Source organism: Macaca fascicularis, chromosome 7 (genome assembly GCF_037993035.2).
Source record: "Macaca fascicularis isolate 582-1 chromosome 7, T2T-MFA8v1.1".
In the NCBI taxonomy this organism is placed as follows: Eukaryota; Metazoa; Chordata; class Mammalia; order Primates; family Cercopithecidae; genus Macaca; species Macaca fascicularis.
In genome coordinates this window covers 127788667-127811125 of record NC_088381.1, presented here as the reverse complement: position 1 = coordinate 127811125, position 22459 = coordinate 127788667, and the positions used below count along the sequence as shown (strand labels likewise).

Here is a 22459-nt window from a genome sequence, read left to right as displayed (position 1 = left end):
AATATATTCAGTTACATAGAAATATGCCTACAAATTTTGTTAATATACAATAATGTGCTCATTTAGCAAATGTAGGATACATATGTTTTTAAATGTCTGATGCTTAATCTATTAAAATATACTTTATAATCCTAGATAAGGGTTTAATAAATATTTTTACAGGCTTACTGACTTAACATCATAACAGTTTCAAAACCCTATAAAACAAAAAGTTTCTGCTTCTGTAGCTCCTTGAGATAGTATAGCATGAAATATTTATAAAGAGGCAGATTAATTACTGAAAGTCATTATATACATCAAAGCAAAACTGTTGAGTATCTATAAAGTGATATGGAAGCTTCAACTAGTAAATATATACTGGGCTATTAATCCAGCCCCATGCTAGATGTTATGACTTGTAAGACACACAAAACATCCTATCTTCCCCAAAGGAACTTACAGAGTCACTTGTATATTGTTTCGTGGTATTTTAAAGGTTTTTAAAGTTGTAAATAGACTGTATCTATAACCAGGTTGACAGCTTCTCAGGCACAAGGACAGCATCTTTTATGCTTTGGAGTCCCTACTTGATAAATGTTGTCTGATGTCAACGGGTAACTCAATTGGCAACACATCAGTAAATAATATGAATCTATAATAATGAAGGTATAGTAGCAATAATCCACTCAACTAGCATGTCTCTATAAAATAAGATTTTTTAAAACTGGAAAATATAATAATTTTATTTCATAAAAGAAGTGAAGCTAAGAGATAATGACATACAATTAGAAACATGCAGTGTTTTGTTGTTGTTAAAGACATAAAGGTAATTTTAACAGAAAATCTTTCAGTCCTAGTTCTACTCAAATACTTTTTATTTAAAGACTGAATCCTTAGCCTTAAAAATATTAATAAGATAAGTCAATGTTTAAATAAAACAACTAGAAATGTAGCCTAGCAATTTAAAGCACTTAGTAGTTATTTCTTTGCATAAAAGATCAGAGGAAAAGTAGCCAAACTTGCAGTATGCTAAAACTAAAAAACAGTCCTTTAAATTCTGCTAACATATATTTGATTTATTCCTTAAAATAAATCAAGGTTACCCTTTTTAAAACCAAGTAAACAGGTTAATGCTAATCAAAATCCATCAAATCCACCTAATTTACTATCAGGCTGACATAGTTATCTAAATGACTTTTTGGTCATTTTGCTTTTACATTTTTTTTCACTAATCCACTTGTCACAAAGAGCTTCCTTTGCAATAAGTTAAAAAGAAACAGAAATAAGTTTTAAAAATCCTGTTTAGGGCTGGGCACAGTGGCTCATGCCCGTGATCCCAGCACTTTGGGAGGCCGAGGTAGGAAGATCACTTGGGCCAGGAGTTTGAGACCAGCCTGGCCAACATGGCAAAAACCCATCTCCACTGAAAATACAAAAATTAGCAGGTGTGGTGGCATGCACCTATAATCTCAGCTACTCAGGAGTCTGAGGTAGGAGACTCGCTTGAACCTGGGAGGCAGAGGTTGCAGTGAGCTGAGATCGGGCCACTGCACTCCAGTCTGGGGAACACAGCGAGACTCTATCTCAAAAAAAAAAAAAAATTCCTGTTTAGGTTGAGTGAATATAAATGTGCACCCAGTAGAGACACACCATTCAGTTTTTGCACTTGAAAAGTCAAGGCCTTTACTTGTTTATATGGGAACTGGATGAACACCTTTTATATCTTTGTATATAAAAATCAAATAATGTGGTTAAGCAAACAGTAGTAACTCCTGGGCAAATGGATGTACTAATACAAAGGAAAGTATTTTAAAATGCCTCTTTTTCCCCTGCAAAGAGCTTCTTACGCTTTTCCACCAGAGTTCTCCCAAGACCTTTGAGAAGCTTTTACTCACAGAGGTGAGAGAAAAGCCATGTCTAATAGAAATCAGGGGACTTGGTTTAAAGTAACCCATAACACTGACAGTTTTTTTTCTAAAAAGTTAGTGTAAGTTTTACATTCTACACTATAAAAAGTAGTATTTATTTTGACATTGACTTCAAGTAAAATCATGCTCCAGGGTTATGTGCCAAGTCCATTCTATAGTTTGACATGTCTCCTGGTGTATTTCCATGTACCCAGTTCCTACTGTGGCTCTAGAGCAATCTTTCTGTTTCACAGGCTCTTCAATTCTGAAAAAAAATGACTCAGAAATGTGAAAGTCATACTTAACAATATTTTTCTTCATGACTTTTTTTTTTAAGGGTAATTTTAAATTGTGCCCCTCTAATTGAAGCAACACAACCACTTCCTAGTATCTACTAGTAGGCCTTGGTTCTAAAGCCTGGCTGTCTCATTTCTGCTTGAATCTGGTGTCTCTCCACTTTTGCTGATACAAGCTTTTGACCTGAATTCCTGATATAAGCATATACTTTATCCTAACATGTAGTGTTCTTGTGCATCCTTACTGTAGCTATCTCTAAACAGTGGGTTCCACTCTGATCACAGACCTACAGAAGATTTGCTAGACAGTCTCCTCCCATGTTGGCAACCTGCTGTTGCCAGTCCTGCTTTGGCATTCTTGCTCTGTTCCAGTTTCTCAACCAATATTCAGAAACATGCACTATATCCAGTCCAGAAACAAACAGTATAAACATATGAAAAATTAAAACTTGATTATAAACTTTTTTTTTCTAAATTATATTCTGCTCTTGGGCTAAGGAAAATTGGGTAAAGAGCAATGATAAATCATTAGGATGTCTTCAAGGCTGGCTCATGATAATGGCATAAACAGAAATGTATAGGTGGAAAGTAGGTAATTTTCAATTTTCAATAGATGCCTGCCAATTTTTAATAGATGAATATTCTGCATGAGAGATGTTCCAAAAATGGGACATTCTAGGATTTTACAAGTTGATATTCTGGTTGATGATCCTAAGTACTTAAATTATTTTTAAAGCTATACTAAATTTCTAAAAGATTTACCAGTCATCAGATCGAGTGCCTTCCTCAAAATGGAAATTTCCCACAGTCTCTAACTCAGTTAACAAAAGTGGGATCAATAAGCCATGACTTTTCTTCTTTTGTTTTACTTCAATATGATAAATTGCTTCAATTCTGTTGGAGAGAAAAATACATACAGCTATTAGAATGATCTACAAATCACAACATTAAAACTTATGATAGACTTTTTTTAAACTGATGTTAAAACACAAGGCTTCCTTTCAATGGATAAAGTTTTGTGTTAACAGTTAAACCATGTAAAGGATATTCTATTTTTGGCAATTAAAATCACTTTTAATTTTGCTACTCTCAGAATATGCGAATGCTAGAAGACTATCCTTGCTCTACCACTTACAGCTTTCAGCTCTCAGACATGTCATTTGGACTTTTTATGCCTCAGTTTTCTTAGTAAAATGGCAATATTCATAGTCCTTATTTCTAAAATGGCTGTTTTATATATATGCAAAATACATGTAAAGATCTTAGCAAAGAGTCTGGCACAAAATAAAAACCCAATACATGTTACCATCATTTTTAGTATTATCACAGGGCACACTAACTTATCCACTTAGTGCCTTAGTAAATAAAAAAATTCACAGTCCTTGCTAAGCCTTCTTGCTTTACATTTTGAATTGATAATTGAGACTGAACTTGTTTCTACTGTGTGTGGGCTTTGCCAGGTCTCATCTGTTTGGTGAGTTTATGCACCAGCAGAGGCTCTATTGTTTTTAGTTTGCAGACACTAGAGCAGTGATATGATAGGAAGCCACTGGGAGGAAGCTTACTGTTCCTAATTAAGAACTGCCTCTGCAAAAAAACTGTATGCCAGCTTTTAACCCATGATGATTATAAGTACTAGGAACTAGTACTAAGAATATAATTCATGCTTTACTTCATACTGTAATTGTTCACACTCCTGAAGAAGGGAACTAGGGTCAATGATGGCCCAAAACATTCTGATTCTCTCGGTTTTAAATCTGAACAACTAGATAATTAATTAAACATACTCATCTAGTTTTTTGTTCCAGAATGTTACCCTTTCATTCAAGGCACTTAGTTTGGTCAATATCTTCTGTTGAAGACTTGGTTCTTCAGTGACAGTTTCACAACTCTTCAATGTTTCAGGATCAGTTACTTTACTGTTATTGGATCCATCACTGTGCCCTTTGCCCGAGCCCTTGAGTTCAGCCAGTTCTCGTTCCAACTGTGGAAAACATTGCATCAGAGAGCAAAATAAAAATAAAACATGGTCTAGGCAAATTCAGAATTCAGATATTAATTTTTAATGGGATCTATTAAACAAATGTCTAATTTAAATGAACAAAGTGGGAATCCAGGTAATAAACAAGCTAAATTTCATAAAAGCATGCCAAACATGTGATTTCAACTTGGGTGCAAATTCAGTCAGCCAGTTTCTCTTGACCAAGTGCCAACCTTAACCACTTCAAACATGGCAGTCTCTCAACTGAAAATAAGCAAAGCAACAGATTTTCAAATAGTTTTAATAAGTTTGCCTCTATTAAAGCCAAAGTAAAATTAAAATAAATACTGGTTTTAGTACAAATATTTAAAATTAAAATAATGTAATTTTTAACACACCTACTTTTCAATTTTTAAGTATTTTTCAACCATTTTGGTGTTCTGGAAAAAAATAACTAGTAGAAATACACAAAAGCATATATATAGGGGTGAACATTTTTCCTTTTGTCTTAGTCTCTTACATGACTCAGCACTGGTCTTAAGGTTTTGTTATTTTGGGGTTTTTACATTTATCATAATGAACTTTTTGCATTAATGTAGATATTTAAAAATGCTTCATTAAATATTATTTATCTTGATTACTAAGGTTTTTGGGTACTCCCTTAAATTCTGGGCCCACAGCAAGAACCTCTTTTGTCTAACTCTAATCTCAGCCTTATGTAATTTAAAGATAAACTGTACTGAGGAGGGGGGCCAAGATGGCTGAATAGGAACATCTCTGGTCTGCAGTTTCCAGTGAGACCAATGCAGAAGGCAGGTGATTACTGCATTTCCAACTGAGGTACCTGTTCATCTCATGGGGACTGGTTAGACAGTGGGTCCAACCCATGAATGGTGAGCAGAAGCAGGATGGGGTGTCACATCACCCAGGAAGTGCAAGAAGCAGGGACCTCCCTCCCCCAGCCAAGGGAAGCCATGAGGGACTCTGCTATCCAGCCAGGTTACTATGCTTTTCCCACCATTTTTGCAATCTGCAGATCAGGAGATTCCCTCCTGTGCCTACACCACCAGGGCTCTGGGTTTCAAGCACAAAACTGGGCAGCTGTTTGGGCAGACACTGAGCTAGCTGCAGGAGTATTTTTTTTTTTTTTTTTTGAGACACGGTCTTGCTCTGTCGCCCAGGCTGCAGTGCAGTGGCGTGATCTCAGCTTACCGCAAGCTCCGCCTCCTGGGTTCATGCCATTCTCCTGCCTCAGTCTCCTGAGTAGCTGGGACTACAGGTGCCCGCCATGGAACCCCTGCGAGATAGAATCATTCACTCCCCTGCAGAGGGGACTGAAGCCAGGGAGCCAAGTGGTCTCGCTCAGTGGGTCCCACTGCCATGGAGCCCAGCAAGCTAAGAACCACTGGCTTGAAATTCCTGCTGCCAGCACAGCAGTCTGAAGTCGACCTGGGTTGATTGAGATTGGTTGGGGCAGGGGTGTCTGCCATTATTGGGGCTTTAGTAGGTGGTTTTTCCCTGACAGTGCTAAGAAGGTTGGGAGGTCTCGGCTGGGTGGCAAAGCGGCTGTGGTCAGACTGCTTCTCTAGATTCCTCCTCGCTAGGCAGGGCATCTCTGAAGGAATGGTAACAGCCCCAGTAAGGGGCTTACAAACAAAACTCCCACTTCCCTGGGACAGAGCACCTGGTGGAAGGGGTGGCTGTGGGCACAGCTTCAGCAGATTTAATCGTTCCTGCCTACCAGCTCTGAAGACAGCAGCTAATTCTGACAAGAGAGATTCTCCCAGCACAGTGCACCAGCTCTGCTAAGGGACAGACTGCCTGCTCAAGTGGGTTCCCGACCCCCATGCCTCCTGACTGGAAGACACCTCCCAACAGGGTCGACATACACCTCATACAGGAGAGCTCTGGCTGGCATCAGGCCAGTGCTCCTCCAGGATGAAGCTTCCAGAGGAAGGAGCAGGCAGCAATCTCTGCAGCCTCTACTTGTGATACCCAAATGAACAGGGTCTGCAGTAGACCTCTAGTAAACTGCAGCAGACCTGCAGAAGAGGGGCCTGTTAGAAGAAAAACTAACAAACAGAAAGCAACAACATCAAGATCAACATAAGGACCCTCACACAAAAACCCCATCCGAAGGTCATCAGCCTCAAAGATCAAAGGTAGATAAATCCATGAAGATGAGGAAAAACCAGCACAAAAACGCTGAAAATCCCAAAAACCAGAATGCCTCTTCTCTTCCAAATGATTGCAACTCCTCTCCAGCAAGGGCATAAAACTGAACAGAGAATGAGACTGATGAATTAACAGAAGTAGACTTCAGAAGGTGGGTGATAACAAAATCCTTTGAGCTAAAGGAGCAAGTTCTAACCCAATGCAAGGAAGCTAAGAACATTGATGAAAGGTTACAGGAACTGCTAACTAGAATAACCAGTTTAGAGAACATAAATGACCTGATGGAGCTGAAAAACACAGCACAAGAACTTTGTGAAGCATACACAAGTATCCATAGCTGAAATCGATCAAGCAGAAGAAAGGATGTCAGAGATTGAAGATCAACTTACTGAAATAAGGCATGAAGACAAGATTAGAGCAAAAAGATGAAAAGGAATGAACAAAGCCTCCAATAAGTATGGGATTATGTGAAAATATCAAGTCTCTGATTGATTGGGGTCCCTGAAAGTGATGGGGAAAATGGAACCAAGCTGGAAAACACACTTCAGGATATTATCCAGGAGAACTTCCCCACCCTAGCAAGACAGGCCAACATTCAAATTCAGGAAATACAAAGAACACCATTAAGATACTCCTTCAGAAGAGCAACCCCAAGACACATAATTGTGAGATTCTCCAACACTGAAACAAAGTAAAATATGTTAAGGGCAGCCAGAGAGAAAGGTCAGGTTACCTACAAAGGGAGGCCCATCAGACTAACAGCAGATCTCTCTGCAGAAACCCTACAAGCCAGAACAGAGTGAGGGCCAATATTCAACATTCTTAAAGAAAAGAATTTTCAACCCAGAATTTCATATCCAGCCAAACTAACCTTCATAAGTGAAGGAGAAATAAAATCCTTTACAGAGAAGCAAATGTTGAGGGATTCTGTCACCACCAGGCCTACCTTACAAGAGCTCCTGAAGGAAGCACTAAATAGAGAAAGGAAAAACTGGTACCATCCACAGCAAAAACATACCAAAATATAAAGACCAATGACACCATGAAGAAACTGCATAAATTAATGTGCAAAATAACCAGCTAGCATCATGATGACAGGATCAAATTCACACATAATAATATTAACCTTAAATGTAAATGGGCTAAATGCCCCAATTAAAAGGCACAGACTGGCAAATTGGATAAAGATTAAAGACCCATTGGTGTGCTGTATTCAGGAGACCCATCTCATGTGCAAAGACACACATAGGTTCAAAATAAAGGAATGGAGGAATATTTACCAAGCAAATGGAAAGCAAAAAAAAAAAAAAAAAAAAAGCAGGAGTTGCAATCCTAGTCTCTGATAAAAAAGACTTTACACCAACAAAGATCAAAAAAGACAAAGAAGGGTATCACATAATGGTAAAGGGATCAATGCAACAAGAAGAGCTAACTATCCTAAATATATATGCACCCAATACAGGAGCACCCGGATTCATAAAATAAGTTCTTAGAGATCTACAAAGAGACTTAGACACTCACACAATAATACTGGGAGACCTTAACACCCCACTGTCAATATTAGACAGATCAACAAGACAGGAAGTTAACAAGGATATTCAGGACTTGAACTTAGCTCTGTACCAAGCAGACATAATAGACGTCTACAGAACTCTCCACCCCAAATCAAGAATATATATTCTTCTCAGCACCACATAGCATATATTCTAAAATCAACCACATAATTGGAAGTAATATACTCCTTAGCAAATGCAAATGAATGGAAATCATAACAAACGGTCCCTCAGACCACAGTGCAATTAAATTAGGACTCAGGATTAAGTAACTCACTTAAAACCCACACAACAATATGGAAATTGACAACCTGCTCCTTAATAATACTGGGAAAATAACAAAATTAAGGCAGAAATAAAATAGTTCTTTGAAACCAATGAGAACAAAGAGACAATGTACCAGAATATCTGGGACACAGCTACAGCAGTGTTAAGAGGGAAATTTATAGCACTAAATGCTCACAACAGAAAGCTGGAAAGATCTAAAATTGACACCCTAACTTCACAATTAAGAGAACTATAGAAGCAAGAGCAAACAAATTCAAAAGCTAGCAGAAGACAAATAACTAAGATTAGAGCAAAACTGAAGGAGGTAGAGATATGAAAAACCCTTCAAAAAATCAATGAATGCCAGAGCTGGTTTTTTGAAAAGATCAACAAAATAGATGAACCACTAGCTAGACTAGTAAAGAAGAAAAGAGAGAAGAATCAAATAGACACAATAAAAATGATAAAGGGATATCACCAGTGATCCCTAAGAAATACAAACTACCATCAGAGAATACTGCAAACACCTTTACACAAATAAACTAGAAAATCTAGAAGAAATGGATAAATTCCTGGACACATACACCCTCCCAAGACTAAATCAGAACGAAGTTGAATCCCTGAATAGACCAATAACAAGTTCTGAAATTCAGGCAGTAATTAATATCCTACCAATCAAAAAAAGCCCAGGACCAGATGGATTGACAGCCACCTTCTATCAGAGGTACAAAGAGGAGCTGGTACCATTCCTTCTGAAACTATTCCAAACAATAGAAAAAGAGGGACTCCTCCATAACTCATTTTATGAGGCCAGTATCATCCTGATACCAAAAGCTTGCAGAGATACAACAGAAAAAGAAAATTTCAGGCCAGTATCCCTGATGAACATCCATGAAAAATCCTCAATAAAATGCTGGCAAATCAAATCCAGCAGCACATCAAAAAGGTTATCCACCATGATCAAGTCAGCTCATCCCTGGGATGGAAGGCTGGTTCAACATAAGCAAATCAATAAACGTAATCCATCACATAAACAGAACCAATGACAAAACCCACGATTATCTCAATAGATGCAGAAAAGGCCTTCGATAAAATTCAACAGCCCTTCATGTTAAAAACTCTCAAAAAAACTAGGTATTGCTGGAACATATCTCAAAATAATAAAAGCTATTTATGACAAACCCACAGCCAGTATCATACTGAATGGGTGAAAGCTGGAAACATTGCTGAAGACAAAAATGCCCCCTCTCACCACTCCTATTCAACATAGTATTGGAAGTTCTGTTCAGGGAAATCAGGCAAGAGAAAAAAATAAAGGTATTCAAATAGGAAGACAGGAAGTCAAATTGTCTCTGTTTGCAGATGACATGATTGTATATTTAGAAAATCCCACAATCTCAGCCCAAAACTCCTTAAGCTGATAAGCAACTTCAGCAAAGTCTCAGTATACAAAATCAATGTGCAAAATCACAACCATTCCTAAACACCAATAATAGATAAGCAAAGAGCCAAATCATGAGTGAACTCCCATTCACAATTGCTAGAAAGAGAATAAATCACCTAGGAATACAACTTACAAGGGACATAAAGGACCTTTTCAAGGAGAACTACAAACCACTGCTCAAGGAAATAAGGGAGGACACAAACAAATGGAAAAACATTCCATGCTTATGGATAGGAAGAATCAATATCGTGAAAATGGTCATACTCCCCAAAGAAATTTATAGATTCAATGCTATTCCATCAAGCTACCATTGACTTTCTTCACAGAATTAGAAAAAACTACTTTAAATTTCATATGGAACCAAAAAGGAGCCTGTATAGCCAAGACAATTCTAAGCAAGAAGAATAAAGCTCAAGGCATCACACTACCTGACTTCAAACTATACTACAAGGCTACAGTAACCAGAACAGCATGATATTGGTACCAAAACAGATATATAGACCAATGGAACAGAACAGAGACCTCAGAAATAACACCACATTTCTTCAATCATCTGATCTTTGACTAACCTGACAAAAACAAGAAATGGGGAAGGGATTCCCTATTTAATAAATGGTGCTGAGAAAACTGGCTAGCCATATGCAGAAAACAGAAACTGGACCCGTTCCTTACACCTTACACAAAACGTAACTCAAGATGGCTCAAAGACTTAAATGTAAAACCCAAACCCATAAAAACCCTAGAAGAAAATCTAGGCAATACCATGCAGGACATAAGCATGGGCAAAGACTTCATGACTAAAACACTAAAAGCAATGGCAACAAAAGTCAAAACTGACAAATGGGATCTAATCAAACTAAAGAGCTTCTGCACAGCAAAAGAAACTATCATCAGATTGAACAGGCCACCTACAGAATTGGAGAAAATTTTTGCAAGATACCCATCTGACAAAGGTCTAATATCCAGAATCTACAAGGAATTTAAACAAATTTACGAGAAAAAAACAACCCCATCAAAATGTGGTCGAAGGATACGAACAGACACTTCTCAAAAGAAGACATTTATGCTGCCAACAGACGTATGAAGAAAAGCTCATTATCACTGGTCATTAGAGAAATGCAAATCAAAACCACGATGAGATACCATCTCATGCCAGTTAGAATGGCGATTATTAAAAAGTCAGGAAACAACAGATGCTGGAGAGGATGTGGAGAAATAAGAACGCTTTTACACTGTTGGTGGGAGTGTAAATTAGTTCAACCATTGTGAAAGACAGTGTGACGATTCCTCAAAGATCTAGAACCAGAAATACTATTTGACCCAGCAATCCCATTGCTGGGTATACACCCAAAGGATTATAAATCATTCTACTATAAAGACATATGCACACATATGTTTATTGCAGCACTATTTACAATAGCAAAGGCTTGGAACCAACCCAAATGCCCATCAGTGACAGACTGGATAAAGAAAACGTGGCACATATACACCATGGAGTAGTATGCAGCCATTAAAAAGAATGAGTTCATGTCCTTTGCAGGGACATGAATGAAGCTGGAAGCCATCATTCTCAGCAAACTAACACAGGAACAGAAAGCCAAACACCATATTTTCTTACTCACAAGTGGGAGTTGAACAATGAGAACACATGGACACAGGGAGAGGAACATCACACGCCAGGGCCTGTTGTGGGGTGGGGGGCGAGGGGAGGGAGAGCATTAGGACAAATACCTAACGCATGTGGGGCTTAAAACCTAGATGACAGGTTGATAGGTGCAGCAAACCATCATGTCAAATGTATACCTATGTAACATTTGCATGTTTTGCACATGTATCCTGGAATTTAAAGTAAAATAAAAGCAACAACAACAACAGATAAACTGTACTCTATAAGGGCAAGTGTATATAAGTGGAAATTTACTAGTTATCTGCACTCCTCTATAATAGATATATCCAGGTATTAGAAAAGAGATTAAGCATATTCATTAAAATGTATATATTTGTATATATCTATAGCCATTATTTTTCTCATTTGCAGATTTTACTTAATACATGCATTTGCACATGAAAATAGCAGATATAAAGTGATATCCATATATTGATCTCTTGTGATTTTTATTGAAATCTTTATTATTAATTTTAATTTTAATTAAATTTTATTAATGTTTTACTTTAAGAATATTTTTCTAATTATAATAAGAACTGCTCACTTTAAAAAAGCATTAAATGTATTTCAAAACTTTGGTTTTTAATATTAATAGCTACACACTATCTTGAGTGTATAACTCTTCTCATTAAACAGTTTCCAATTTTTAAATTATTAATAGTGCAATGATATATATATAAATATTTTTATATATATCATTTTATATACATATTTACAATAGAGTGCTAGAAGCAGATTTACTGGGTCAAAAACTCAGCTTTTGTAGACTGTTATACATATGACCAAAGTTACACTTCCATAAGTGGTATCTAGTGTGTCACATCCGTCTTCACCAGCCTGAGTACTGTCATGTGTCATACTTTGACAGTTTATAGGTAAAACAGTTTCTTGGTATCTTAATTAACATTTGGAAATTAATCATCAAATTGAATTAATCATCAAATTGAGTTCTTTCAAATGCTTCTTAGTCATTTTTATTTCTACTTTTGCAAAATTCTAGTTTACATACTTTGCTCAATTTTTCTATTTAGACATTTACCTTTTATTTTGTTTTACATATGAGCATCTTTTTATACTAAGGATATTGACCCTTTGTCCATCATGTTTGTTGAAGACACTTTTCAGTTTCATTTTTTGTTTACATTTATTAATGATGATTTTAAATACAAAAGCATTTCACTGGTTTTTAAAAAATCAAATCTACATTTTATTCCTTTGTGATTTCTAGTGTTTCTTTAATTTAGCAGGCTGAGATCAGATAAATATATCCATCTATATATTTATTCTTCAAGTTTTCATGTTTTGATTTTTACATTTAATTCTTTTTTTCCTACTGGTATTTACATTTTGTAAAGTGCAAATGAAGGATCCAACTCTCCAGCTCCCAAATAGTTTGACTACTTTTCTAATACCATTTGTTGAATAATCCATTATTTCCTCATACTGAAAAAAATACAAGAATTATTATATATACAAGATTCTGTTTTGAGTTAAATAATGCTTACTTTTTCAGGGTCTACTTTTAGTAAAAGAAATCCAATTTATTCTAAATAAAAATGCATGCATATTACTAAAATATAGCTTGACTTAAAATTCCCACTTTGTTGTATACCTTAATATTATTAGTAAAGGGTTGTTTTTTTTTTTTTTTTTAGCACCTTAAACAAGCAAATGAATTTTGAGCACAGCCTGCTGGCATCTAATAAAAATGCAGCTGAAATAAGTCTAACAATTTTTGTAACACTCTAACTCACATTAAAATACATAGTTTTTTTAACAAAATTCATAATTTAATAAGCCTACACTTTTTAAAAAATTTTTTTAAATTTTTTATTATTATTATACTTTAAGTTCTAGGGTACATGTGCATAACGTGCAGGTTTGTTACATATGTATACTTGTGCCATGTTGGTGTGCTGCACCCATCAACTCGTCAGCACCCATCAACTCGTCATTTACATCAGGTATAACTCCCAATGCAATCCCTCCCCCTCTCCCCCCTCCCCATGATAGGCCCTGGTGTGTGATATTCCCCTTCCCGAGTCCAAGTCATCTCATTGTTCAGTTCCCACCTATGAGTGAGAACATGCGGTGTTTGGTTTTCTGTTCTTGTGATAGTTTGCTAAGAATGATGGTTTCCAGCTGCATCCATGTCCCTACAAAGGACGCAAACTCATCCTTTTTGATGGCTGCATAGTATTCCATGGTGTATGTGTGCCACATTTTCTTAATCCAGTCTGTCACTGATGGACATTTGGGTTGATTCCAAGTCTTTGCTATTGTGAATAGTGCCGCAATAAACATACGTGTGCATGTGTCTTTATAGCAGCATGATTTATAATCCTTTGAGTATATACCCAGTAATGGGATGGCTGGGTCATATGGTACATCTAGTTCTAGATCTTTGAGGAATCGCCATACTGTTTTCCATAATGGTTGAACTAGTTTACAATCCCACCAACAGTGTAAAAGTGTTCTTATTTCTCCACATCCTCTCCAGCACCTGTTGTTTCCTGACTTTTTAATGATCGCCATTCTAACTGGTGTGAGATGGTATCTCATTGTGGTTTTGATTTGCATTTCTCTGATGGCCAGTGATGATGAGCATTTTTTCATGTGTCTGTTGGCTGTATGAATGTCTTCTTTTGAGAAATGTCTGTTCATATCCTTTGCCCACTTTTTGATGGGGTTGTTTGTTTTTTTCTTGTAAATTTGTTTGAGTTCTTTGTAGGTTCTGGATATTAGCCCTTTGTCAGATGGATTAGAGACTTAAATGTTAGACCTAATACCATAAAAACCCTAGAGGAAAACCTAGGTAGTACCATTCAGGACATAGGCATGGGCAAAGACTTCATGTCTAAAACACCAAAAGCAACGGCAGCAAAAGCCAAAATTGACAAATGGGATCTAATTAAACTAAAGAGCTTCTGCACAGCAAAAGAAACTACCATCAGAGTGAACAGGCAACCTACAGAATGGGAGAAAATTTTTGCAATCTACTCACCTACACCTTTTTTGAATTGCAGACTTCTAAGCACAGAATGCAGCTTAGTTAAGTACTTGGAATCAAAACTTTTTTGGAGCAAGCTTAACTTGAAATTCAGTAGTAATTACATATGTGTGTGTGTGTGTGTATTATATACATAATTTAAAATATATTGCTTGCTATCTTATCTAACAGTTTTCTTAAGATATGGCCACTGGAATTTTACATTACTAAATCTTACGGTTTTCTTCACAAAGCTGAATAATTTTATTCGTTCTTCTGGCAACTTTTGTAATTTGCATTTTCGATCATTCAGTTTTTCAAGGTCTTCATTAAGATGCCTCTGAAGAGTTTTTATACGCATATTGTAATACATTATTTTTTTCATTGCTGTGGTCTAAAAGTAAGAAAGAAAACAACATAAAAATTAGCTAAAACAAATTATAGGCAATTATTAGTGATATTATATAAGTACAGTATGTTCTATATAACAATTTAGATGATTTGCATGCTCAGGTACTAATAAAGATGATAGCTGGAGTGACAATGGCTACACAGAGTTCTATATTTAAACTTAATAAAAAATATAAAATTCCAAAGATTTTCTTTGTGAGGCATAAAGTGTGAGGCAAATTCACATTTATTTCCAGAATAACAACATAAAGAGACTACAGATAAAATGTAATGTATAAAATAGTACAGGTAATGAGGCAGTACAATTAGAGCAAACATATAACTCGTTATTCCTATTTGATTAACTCAGGGAATAAAAGAAATTAATAAGAATTAAAAGCAAATATTACATTACTCAATTCATTTTTTAAAAGCATGGCTAAGGAATATAATTTTTTTTCAAATTTATAAAAGAATGTTCATTAGGCTAAGCAAATTACTAAATGTCTATCAAATCCATTTATCTTGCATTCCTTAATAACAATGCATCATTCAGTTATTAATAAATTTATCAGGATAAATTGATTAAATCCATAATTAAGAAATGCACCAGCTAAATGGTACTTGAGAGTTATGTTAGTTAAAAAGAACTATCTGAGAAGACCATAAACAAATTTGAGGCATTATAAAAAATCTGACATGGTTTTGTTTACCTGAAATAATGAAAGCAAATAAGTTGGAAGACTTTTACACTCTTAGACATGTATTTTCTACAGATGCAGTCTTTTCTTATGAAATTTATTTAGTATGGAGTGGATAATTAAGATCCTAATGTAATTTTCTGGCATAAAAGGCAGAATAGAAACAAATACATAGTATGATGAGAGGCCAAAAGAATTCTATTTCCCCATGCATATTATGAAGTACTGCAACTGAAATCACCAAATTCCCCTGCCAAAAATAAGACAATCATAACAAAGAATAGTCAAGAAAAAAATTTGTTTTAGGATCATGATAAACTGATTAAATATCTTTTATAAATAAAAGCTTAATTTCTGAAGTGCAACTGAGTTAAAAGAAAAAATTGTAACTTAAGAAATGGGAAATGGTGTTTCTTGATTTTTTTTTTTTCCTATTTGGAGAGAATAGGAAATCCAATACAAAATTCTGTGGGTCAGTTACAGCTAAAAATAATTCTAATAAATTCTTAAATCTAAAACAATAGGATATCTACATACAGAAGAATGAAACTAGACCCCTATCTCTCAACATATACAAAAATCAACTCAAAAAATGGACTTAAATGTAAAACTTGAAACCATAAAACTACTGGAAGAAAAAAGAGAAAATGTTTCAGGACATTGATCTAGGCAAGGATTTTATGACAAATACTTCAAAAGCATGGGCAACAAAAACATAAATAGACAAATGGTACTACATTAAACTAAAAAGCTTCTGCACAGCAAAAGGAAACAATCAACAGAGTGAAGAGACAAACTATGGAAGGGAGAAAATATTTGCAAACTACTCATCCATTAAGGATCTCATATCCAGAATATACAAGGAACTCAAACAACTCAACAGCAAAACAAAATACAAAAAAAACCCAAACACATACACACACAAATGAAACGCACACACACACACACACACACACACACACACACACACACACAAATAATCCAACCAGAAGGTGGGCAAAGGAACTGCACAGACATTTCTCAAAAGATATCATACAAATAGCCACTAGGTATATGAAAAAATGCTCATCACTAACTAACCATCATGGAAATGCAAATAAAAATCACACACACACAAAAAAAGAGATGCTGGTGAGGATGCAGAGCAAAGGGAACTCCTTTTTTTTTTTTTTTGAGATAGAGTCTCACTATGTCGCTCAGGCTGAAGTGCAGTGGCGCAATATTGGCTCACTGCAACCTCTGCCTTGTGGGTTCAAGCAATTCTCCTGCCTCAGCCTCCCGAGTAGCTGGGATTAGAGGCACCTGCCACCACACCCGGCTAATGTGTATTGTATTTTTAGTAGAGATGGGGTTTCACCATGTTGGCCGGGCTGGTTGCAAACTGCTGACCTCAAGTGATCTGCTCACCTGGGCCCAAAAAAGGGAACTCTTATATGCTGTTAGTAGAAATGTAAATTAGTACAGCCATTATGAAAAACAGGATGGAGTTTTCTCAAAAAATTAAAAGCAGAACTTCCATAGGATTCAGCAACCTCACTCCTGGGTATTTATCCAAAACAAAGGAAATCAGTGTATCCAAGGGATACCTGCACCCCCACGTTTAATGCAGCACTATTCACATAGCTAAGATTTAGAATTAACCTAAATGCCATCAATAGGTGAATGGATAAAGAAAATGTAATATATGTATATCATATTACACACACACACGTGTATATACATAATGGAATACTATTTAACTATAAAAAAGAATGAAACCCTGTCATTTGTGGCAATATGGTTGAGCCTGAAGGACATTATGTTAAGCGAAATAAGTCAGGCACAGAAAAATAAAGACTGCATGTTATCACTCACGTATGAGAACTAAAAACATTTTTTGAGCTCATGGAAGTAGAGAGCAGAATTGTAGCTATTGGAGGCTGTAGGCGAGGTAGTTGGGAGGAGAGAATGGCGAGAAAGGTTGGTTAAGGGTACAAAATTACAGCTAGATAGGAAGAATAAATTCTGGTGTTCTGTAGCACTGCAGGGTGAATATGGTTAACTATAATGTGTATATTTTCAAAAATCTGGAAGAAGGGATTTTGAATGTTCACAACAGAAAATAAATGTTTGAGGAGATGAATATGCTAATTACCCTTATTTGATCATTATATATAGAATTATTATGCATCAATTGTAAATAAAAGGGAGAAAATAACACAACAAGAGAACATGGGATGGAGTTAATTTGGTCAGATAAAATACAGGATACCAAATTAAATGTGAATTTCAGATAAACAACAAATAATGTTTTAATATACATAATACTAAACTTACTTATACTTATTTAATTATACTAAAACATCTTTATTGTTTATCTAAAATTTAAATTTAACTTGGAATCCCCTAGGTGGGGTAAATAAAAGATTAAAACATACGAGTTTTATTTTAATTTTTTTGAATAAGCAATATATTCACATTTCAAAAACCAAAAAAATTAATTTATACAATGAAAAGTCTACTTCCCACTTATGTTTCCCATCTTCTCAGTTGCCCCATCTTCTGCAGAAAATGACTGACTTTAGTGTCTAGTAAATCTTACCATAGTTTCAACTTTTTCTAATTTATTAAGAATGTACCTATATCTTCATATAGAAACAAAAATTATGATATTTTACTATTTCTAAACTTTTTCAAAATCACTTAGTATGTCATAACAATAAATAAGAGTTGTCAATGAACGGGGTTTTTTTTGTCCTTGTTTGAGAGTATATAGTAAGATTTTGGGGAAGGAGGGAAGACTATTTTATAAACTGTAACTCTATAGCCAATCAACTTTGTAGGCTGACCACATGCAACTTGCTTTTTGTATTCGGACTTTAAAAAATTAATGTCAAAGTCACTTTCAAAGACTTTGGTAGAATTCCACACCTGTCAAAACTTTTAAGAAAAAGAAATTGGACTAGTTATAATGCTAAATTCAGCTGCATGTTTGTACTAAGACAAAATTTGATCCCTTTGCATCTTAGGTAGCCAAAAAAGAATTCAAAGTCATAAACAGAATTATATTCAACTATAGTTTCATAGCACTTATTTTTATACTACTTAACAATTAAAATGGGCTTTTATGTACATTAACTCATTGGCTCCCCCAAACAACCCTGTGCTGAAAAGCAGATACTATTTTCATCATCTTCGTTTCAGTTCAGAAAACTGAGCTTCAGTAGTAGCACATGCAGTTGGGGGCTTGAATCCAAGTCTTCGGATTTGAACCCATATGTTCTTCCCTCTGTCTCACACTAACTCTTTGGTGGTCCTCCTGGTAGGTTCTGACTTTACCTGCCACTTGTAGTTTACACAAACTAGGTCACAGTCATAGGTGAAAATCTGAAGAATCAATAGCACTCTGTTCAAGAATTCATCACAAAGAACTGCCACAACTTGTCTTCTTATGCATAGTAAGGAAAAAAGCATTTTAGAAATCTATATCAATCCATACATTAAAAATACTTTGAATTTGAAAATCATTTTGGTCTGAATCTAAAGCTGGACTATAGTATATATCTTATTTGTGCCTTAAAAGGTAAAGGGAGGGTAAATATTTTACAATAAGAAAATGAAATATAATTACTTAATTTAAGATGTTAGAAACTGTCTAACAATTTCTTTTTTTGTTGTTCTTTATGTTACTCCTGACATTTACAAGACTGAACCAAATGTATGAGAATCTCAGTCAGAATGTCAGAAGAACCTGCCTCTCTTAGTTCTCCTTTTCAGTCTCCTCTGTAGGTTCCTTCTCATCTACCCAACATTTAGCACCCAAGTGACACACTTTCTCTTCCACACCATTCCCTTGGTGACTCATCCAGTCCACAGCTTTAAGTACCAACTTTCTGCTTTCAGTTCTTATATTTTAATTTATACCCCCAATCTGGGGAACTCTCCCACATAGTAGACTCATATGGATATCCAACTACTTACTGAGCATGTCCCCTTAGGATATTCAAAAAATTGTTCAAACTTTACATGCCTAAAATTATCATGATTCTAAAATAATGATTTTTCCTTCTAAACCTACTCCTCCCCTACTCCTCCTATACTCTTCCTCATGTCGTCAAATAGCAACTTACTCTTTGAATTGCTCCAGTCAATATCTTGGAATTATTCTCTACTTCTTTCCTCTGTACTTAATATCCAATCCATCAGTAAACCCAGATAGGTTCCATCTTGTAACTGCTACCAGAATCCAACTTCTTACCACTTTCTCTGTGAACACCATGCATTGAACCATCCACATTGCTCATCTAAGTTACTGGAATAATCTCCTAACTGGTCTCTCTGCTTTCAACTTTCCCCCTCTAATTGTCTATTCTTAATACATTATTCAAAAGGATCCCTTTAAACCATAAGTCATCTTAGTCCCACCTCTGATCAGAATTTTCCAGTGGATCCCATCTCACTCAAAATAAAGACCAAAGTCCTTACAACAGTCTACAGTCTCACATAATCTGGCCTCCACCACTCCTGTCTTCATCTGTTACTTCTCTTAGGGGAAGAGATGAAGTAGATGTCCTCAGCTACTTAAACTTTCAGATAATCACAAACCATCTTTAATTAGATTAAAATCTACCTAATCCTTGGTCGACTACCATAAACCATAGATATTTTCTAATTTTGATATGTAATATTCCAAAGGAGAAGTGGTTGTTACATTTCTGTTATTTAAGCTTTAATTTATATATACATGGCACTAGTCTAATTATTTTTGACACTTATTTTTTTCAATTTCCTTCTTGTTTTGTATAGATTAGAAGCAATATTACTTCATTATTTCACCTTCCAGTACTGTCATCAAAATTAAGATTCTAGTATTAATATTATTATTTATATACTTTTATGTGTAATATCCAGTTCACTAGGGCAAAAGTAGACTTGGCAACAAGAACTGAACTGATAATCCTACCTACCATATGTGGACATGGCCAGAAAGAAGCCTAACTAATAAACTAACTAATAAAACAGAAATCACAGATGCCTGATTAGGGATGTACTTACATCTGCCAGTTCCTTGATTTGCTTTCCTGACACATCCAATGTGTCAAATCTTTGAAGGCAAGGCAAATGATATAATACATGTGTGGAATAATTACACAGAAGACAAACTGGATTGGTTTTATATTGAGGATCATTCAGACATAAATCCTTTAAGCAAGGCAGCCTGGTTAAGTTCGTGAGCTCCTAAAACACCAGCAAAGATAATGTTCAATTAATTGTGACTGTCATTTCTAAAGGCAGTATTTGAACACTTAAGATCAGCCATACTCTAATGCATTCTAATTATGTGCTTAAATACATTAAAGTGATTTAGATGCCTAAAATGTTTCTATTGAAAAACAAGCTAAATTCCTGAAGAAAATAGCAACAATAATTAAACAATACGCTATACCACTATGCCTTTTAAATATTTACTAAATCATGTATTCCAGCTGGAACATTGAAGCCAGTGATGCGAGCACATTTGTTCATTAATATGTTGCCTCCCTACACGGCCCCTCTTGCTAATTGCCCCCAGGATACCTGTAGGTCTCTGCTTTCTTCACTCCTATTTCCTATACTTATCACCTAGAAACACTCCTGTTCATCCTCCCTGCTTCCAGATCTGCTCTATTCATTAAAGGCTATGGGATCCCCTGTTCATTACAAACAATCATCATGGAATTCCTGATTTTTGGGGTTTTTTTGTTTTGTTTTTTCCATTAAGTACCTGTTTTACCTATTATGGTCAACTAAAGTCTAACTTTCCTTGAGGGCCTCAGTTCTCTCACAACCTATGGATGAGGAAGGATTGATATGCACTCTCAGACCAATGTTTCTCCTTAAAATATTTTTTCCTGATGTTTAAGTCATTATTTATACTTTCCTTTATTTGTCATCTGGCTCTTGATTAACTCTTCCATCCTGCCTCTTCCTGTTTAAACCCTAATATTTTATGATTTAGTCATATTGAACCAGTTGAAGTTTTGGAATGTGCCCAGCCCTATCTTGTCCTTAGACCTTTACCCATGCTGCTCCTTTTGAGTGGCCTGAACTTCACCCCAGTTTCACCTTTTAATCTGTCAGGGCCCAACCCAGTGTCATATTCCCTGGGAGCCTTGTTTCATCCCCCAATGTTGGGATAGATGTTCCTCCTAAGAGCTCTTTTAGCTACTGAGCTTAGTTTTGGTATGGACTTTATCATACCCTATTGCCAATTGCTTGTATCTATAAGCCAAGGGTCTATATGGGCTTTGGCCCCCAATCTGCAAAAAAAGAATGTTATTTACATTTTTAAGTATTGAAAAAACAGAAGAATATGCAGTAGAGGCCACATGTGGCCCACAGAGCCTGAAATACTTTCTATTTGGCTTTTTTTTGTTGTCGTTACAGAAAATGTTTGCTAACCCTGCAATAAACTTGTGGAGAACACGGTTTGTGTCTTGTTTAACATTGTATTCCCAACACTCAGCACTCAGAACACAGCAGGCACTAAATAAATATGTAAAGTAAATTGATTACTTTCAACCAACTTTGAGGATATCCTCATACTTTCTCATTACCAGGATGGTGCCTGAGATAGGAGGGTACTGTGGTGGAGTCAAACGTGAAAGGATGCAATGCTAGCTAGAAAAATCAGAATCAAGGTTAAGGGAAATCCAAAGGAAGAACCAGGAAGCATTAGTTCTAAAGTTACAGTAAAAAAGGAATGGAAAAGAGAATAGTGAAGTCAGGTTGCTGGAAACAAGAGTAATACAGGTTGAGGTGGTTAATATATTTCCAAACTCTCTCTGGACAAGTGAGAATGTGGCTCACTGGTCTGACCTGAGGCTTGGGCTGAGCCTATGTGGGGAGGAGGACTAAGCAGAGTTGCTCTAAAAGGAAAATTTATGGACAGAGCTGTGCAGAGAATTATTTGGTCAAATTCTGCAGGGGCAAGAAGGTAAACCATTTGGCAGCCTTTGATTACTGGGTTGCTATGTTTCATTGACTATGGTAGATGGTGGGTATAAATGAGCTGGTAGATGGTGGGTATAAACTCTGAATTCCTACACAGAAATCCCCCAACTACATGCCAAATTCAGATGACAGTGGAGTC

The 22459-nt window shown here is 35.9% G+C and overlaps 1 protein-coding gene across 1 annotated transcript in view; it reads right to left on the bottom strand.

The window, feature by feature from the left end:
- The window catches only part of LRRC9 (leucine rich repeat containing 9), a 142797-nt gene that overhangs the window by 103998 nt on the left and 16340 nt on the right, over nucleotides 1–22459 (bottom strand). Inside the window, exons 7-10 of the mRNA XM_073997473.1 lie at nucleotides 20383–20565; nucleotides 14496–14651; nucleotides 3970–4166; nucleotides 2945–3076 (exon numbers count right to left, since the gene is read on the bottom strand). Of these exons, the coding sequence (XP_073853574.1) occupies nucleotides 2945–3076; nucleotides 3970–4166; nucleotides 14496–14651; nucleotides 20383–20565 (668 nt within the window). The remainder of the gene's footprint in view (nucleotides 1–2944; nucleotides 3077–3969; nucleotides 4167–14495; nucleotides 14652–20382; nucleotides 20566–22459) is intronic.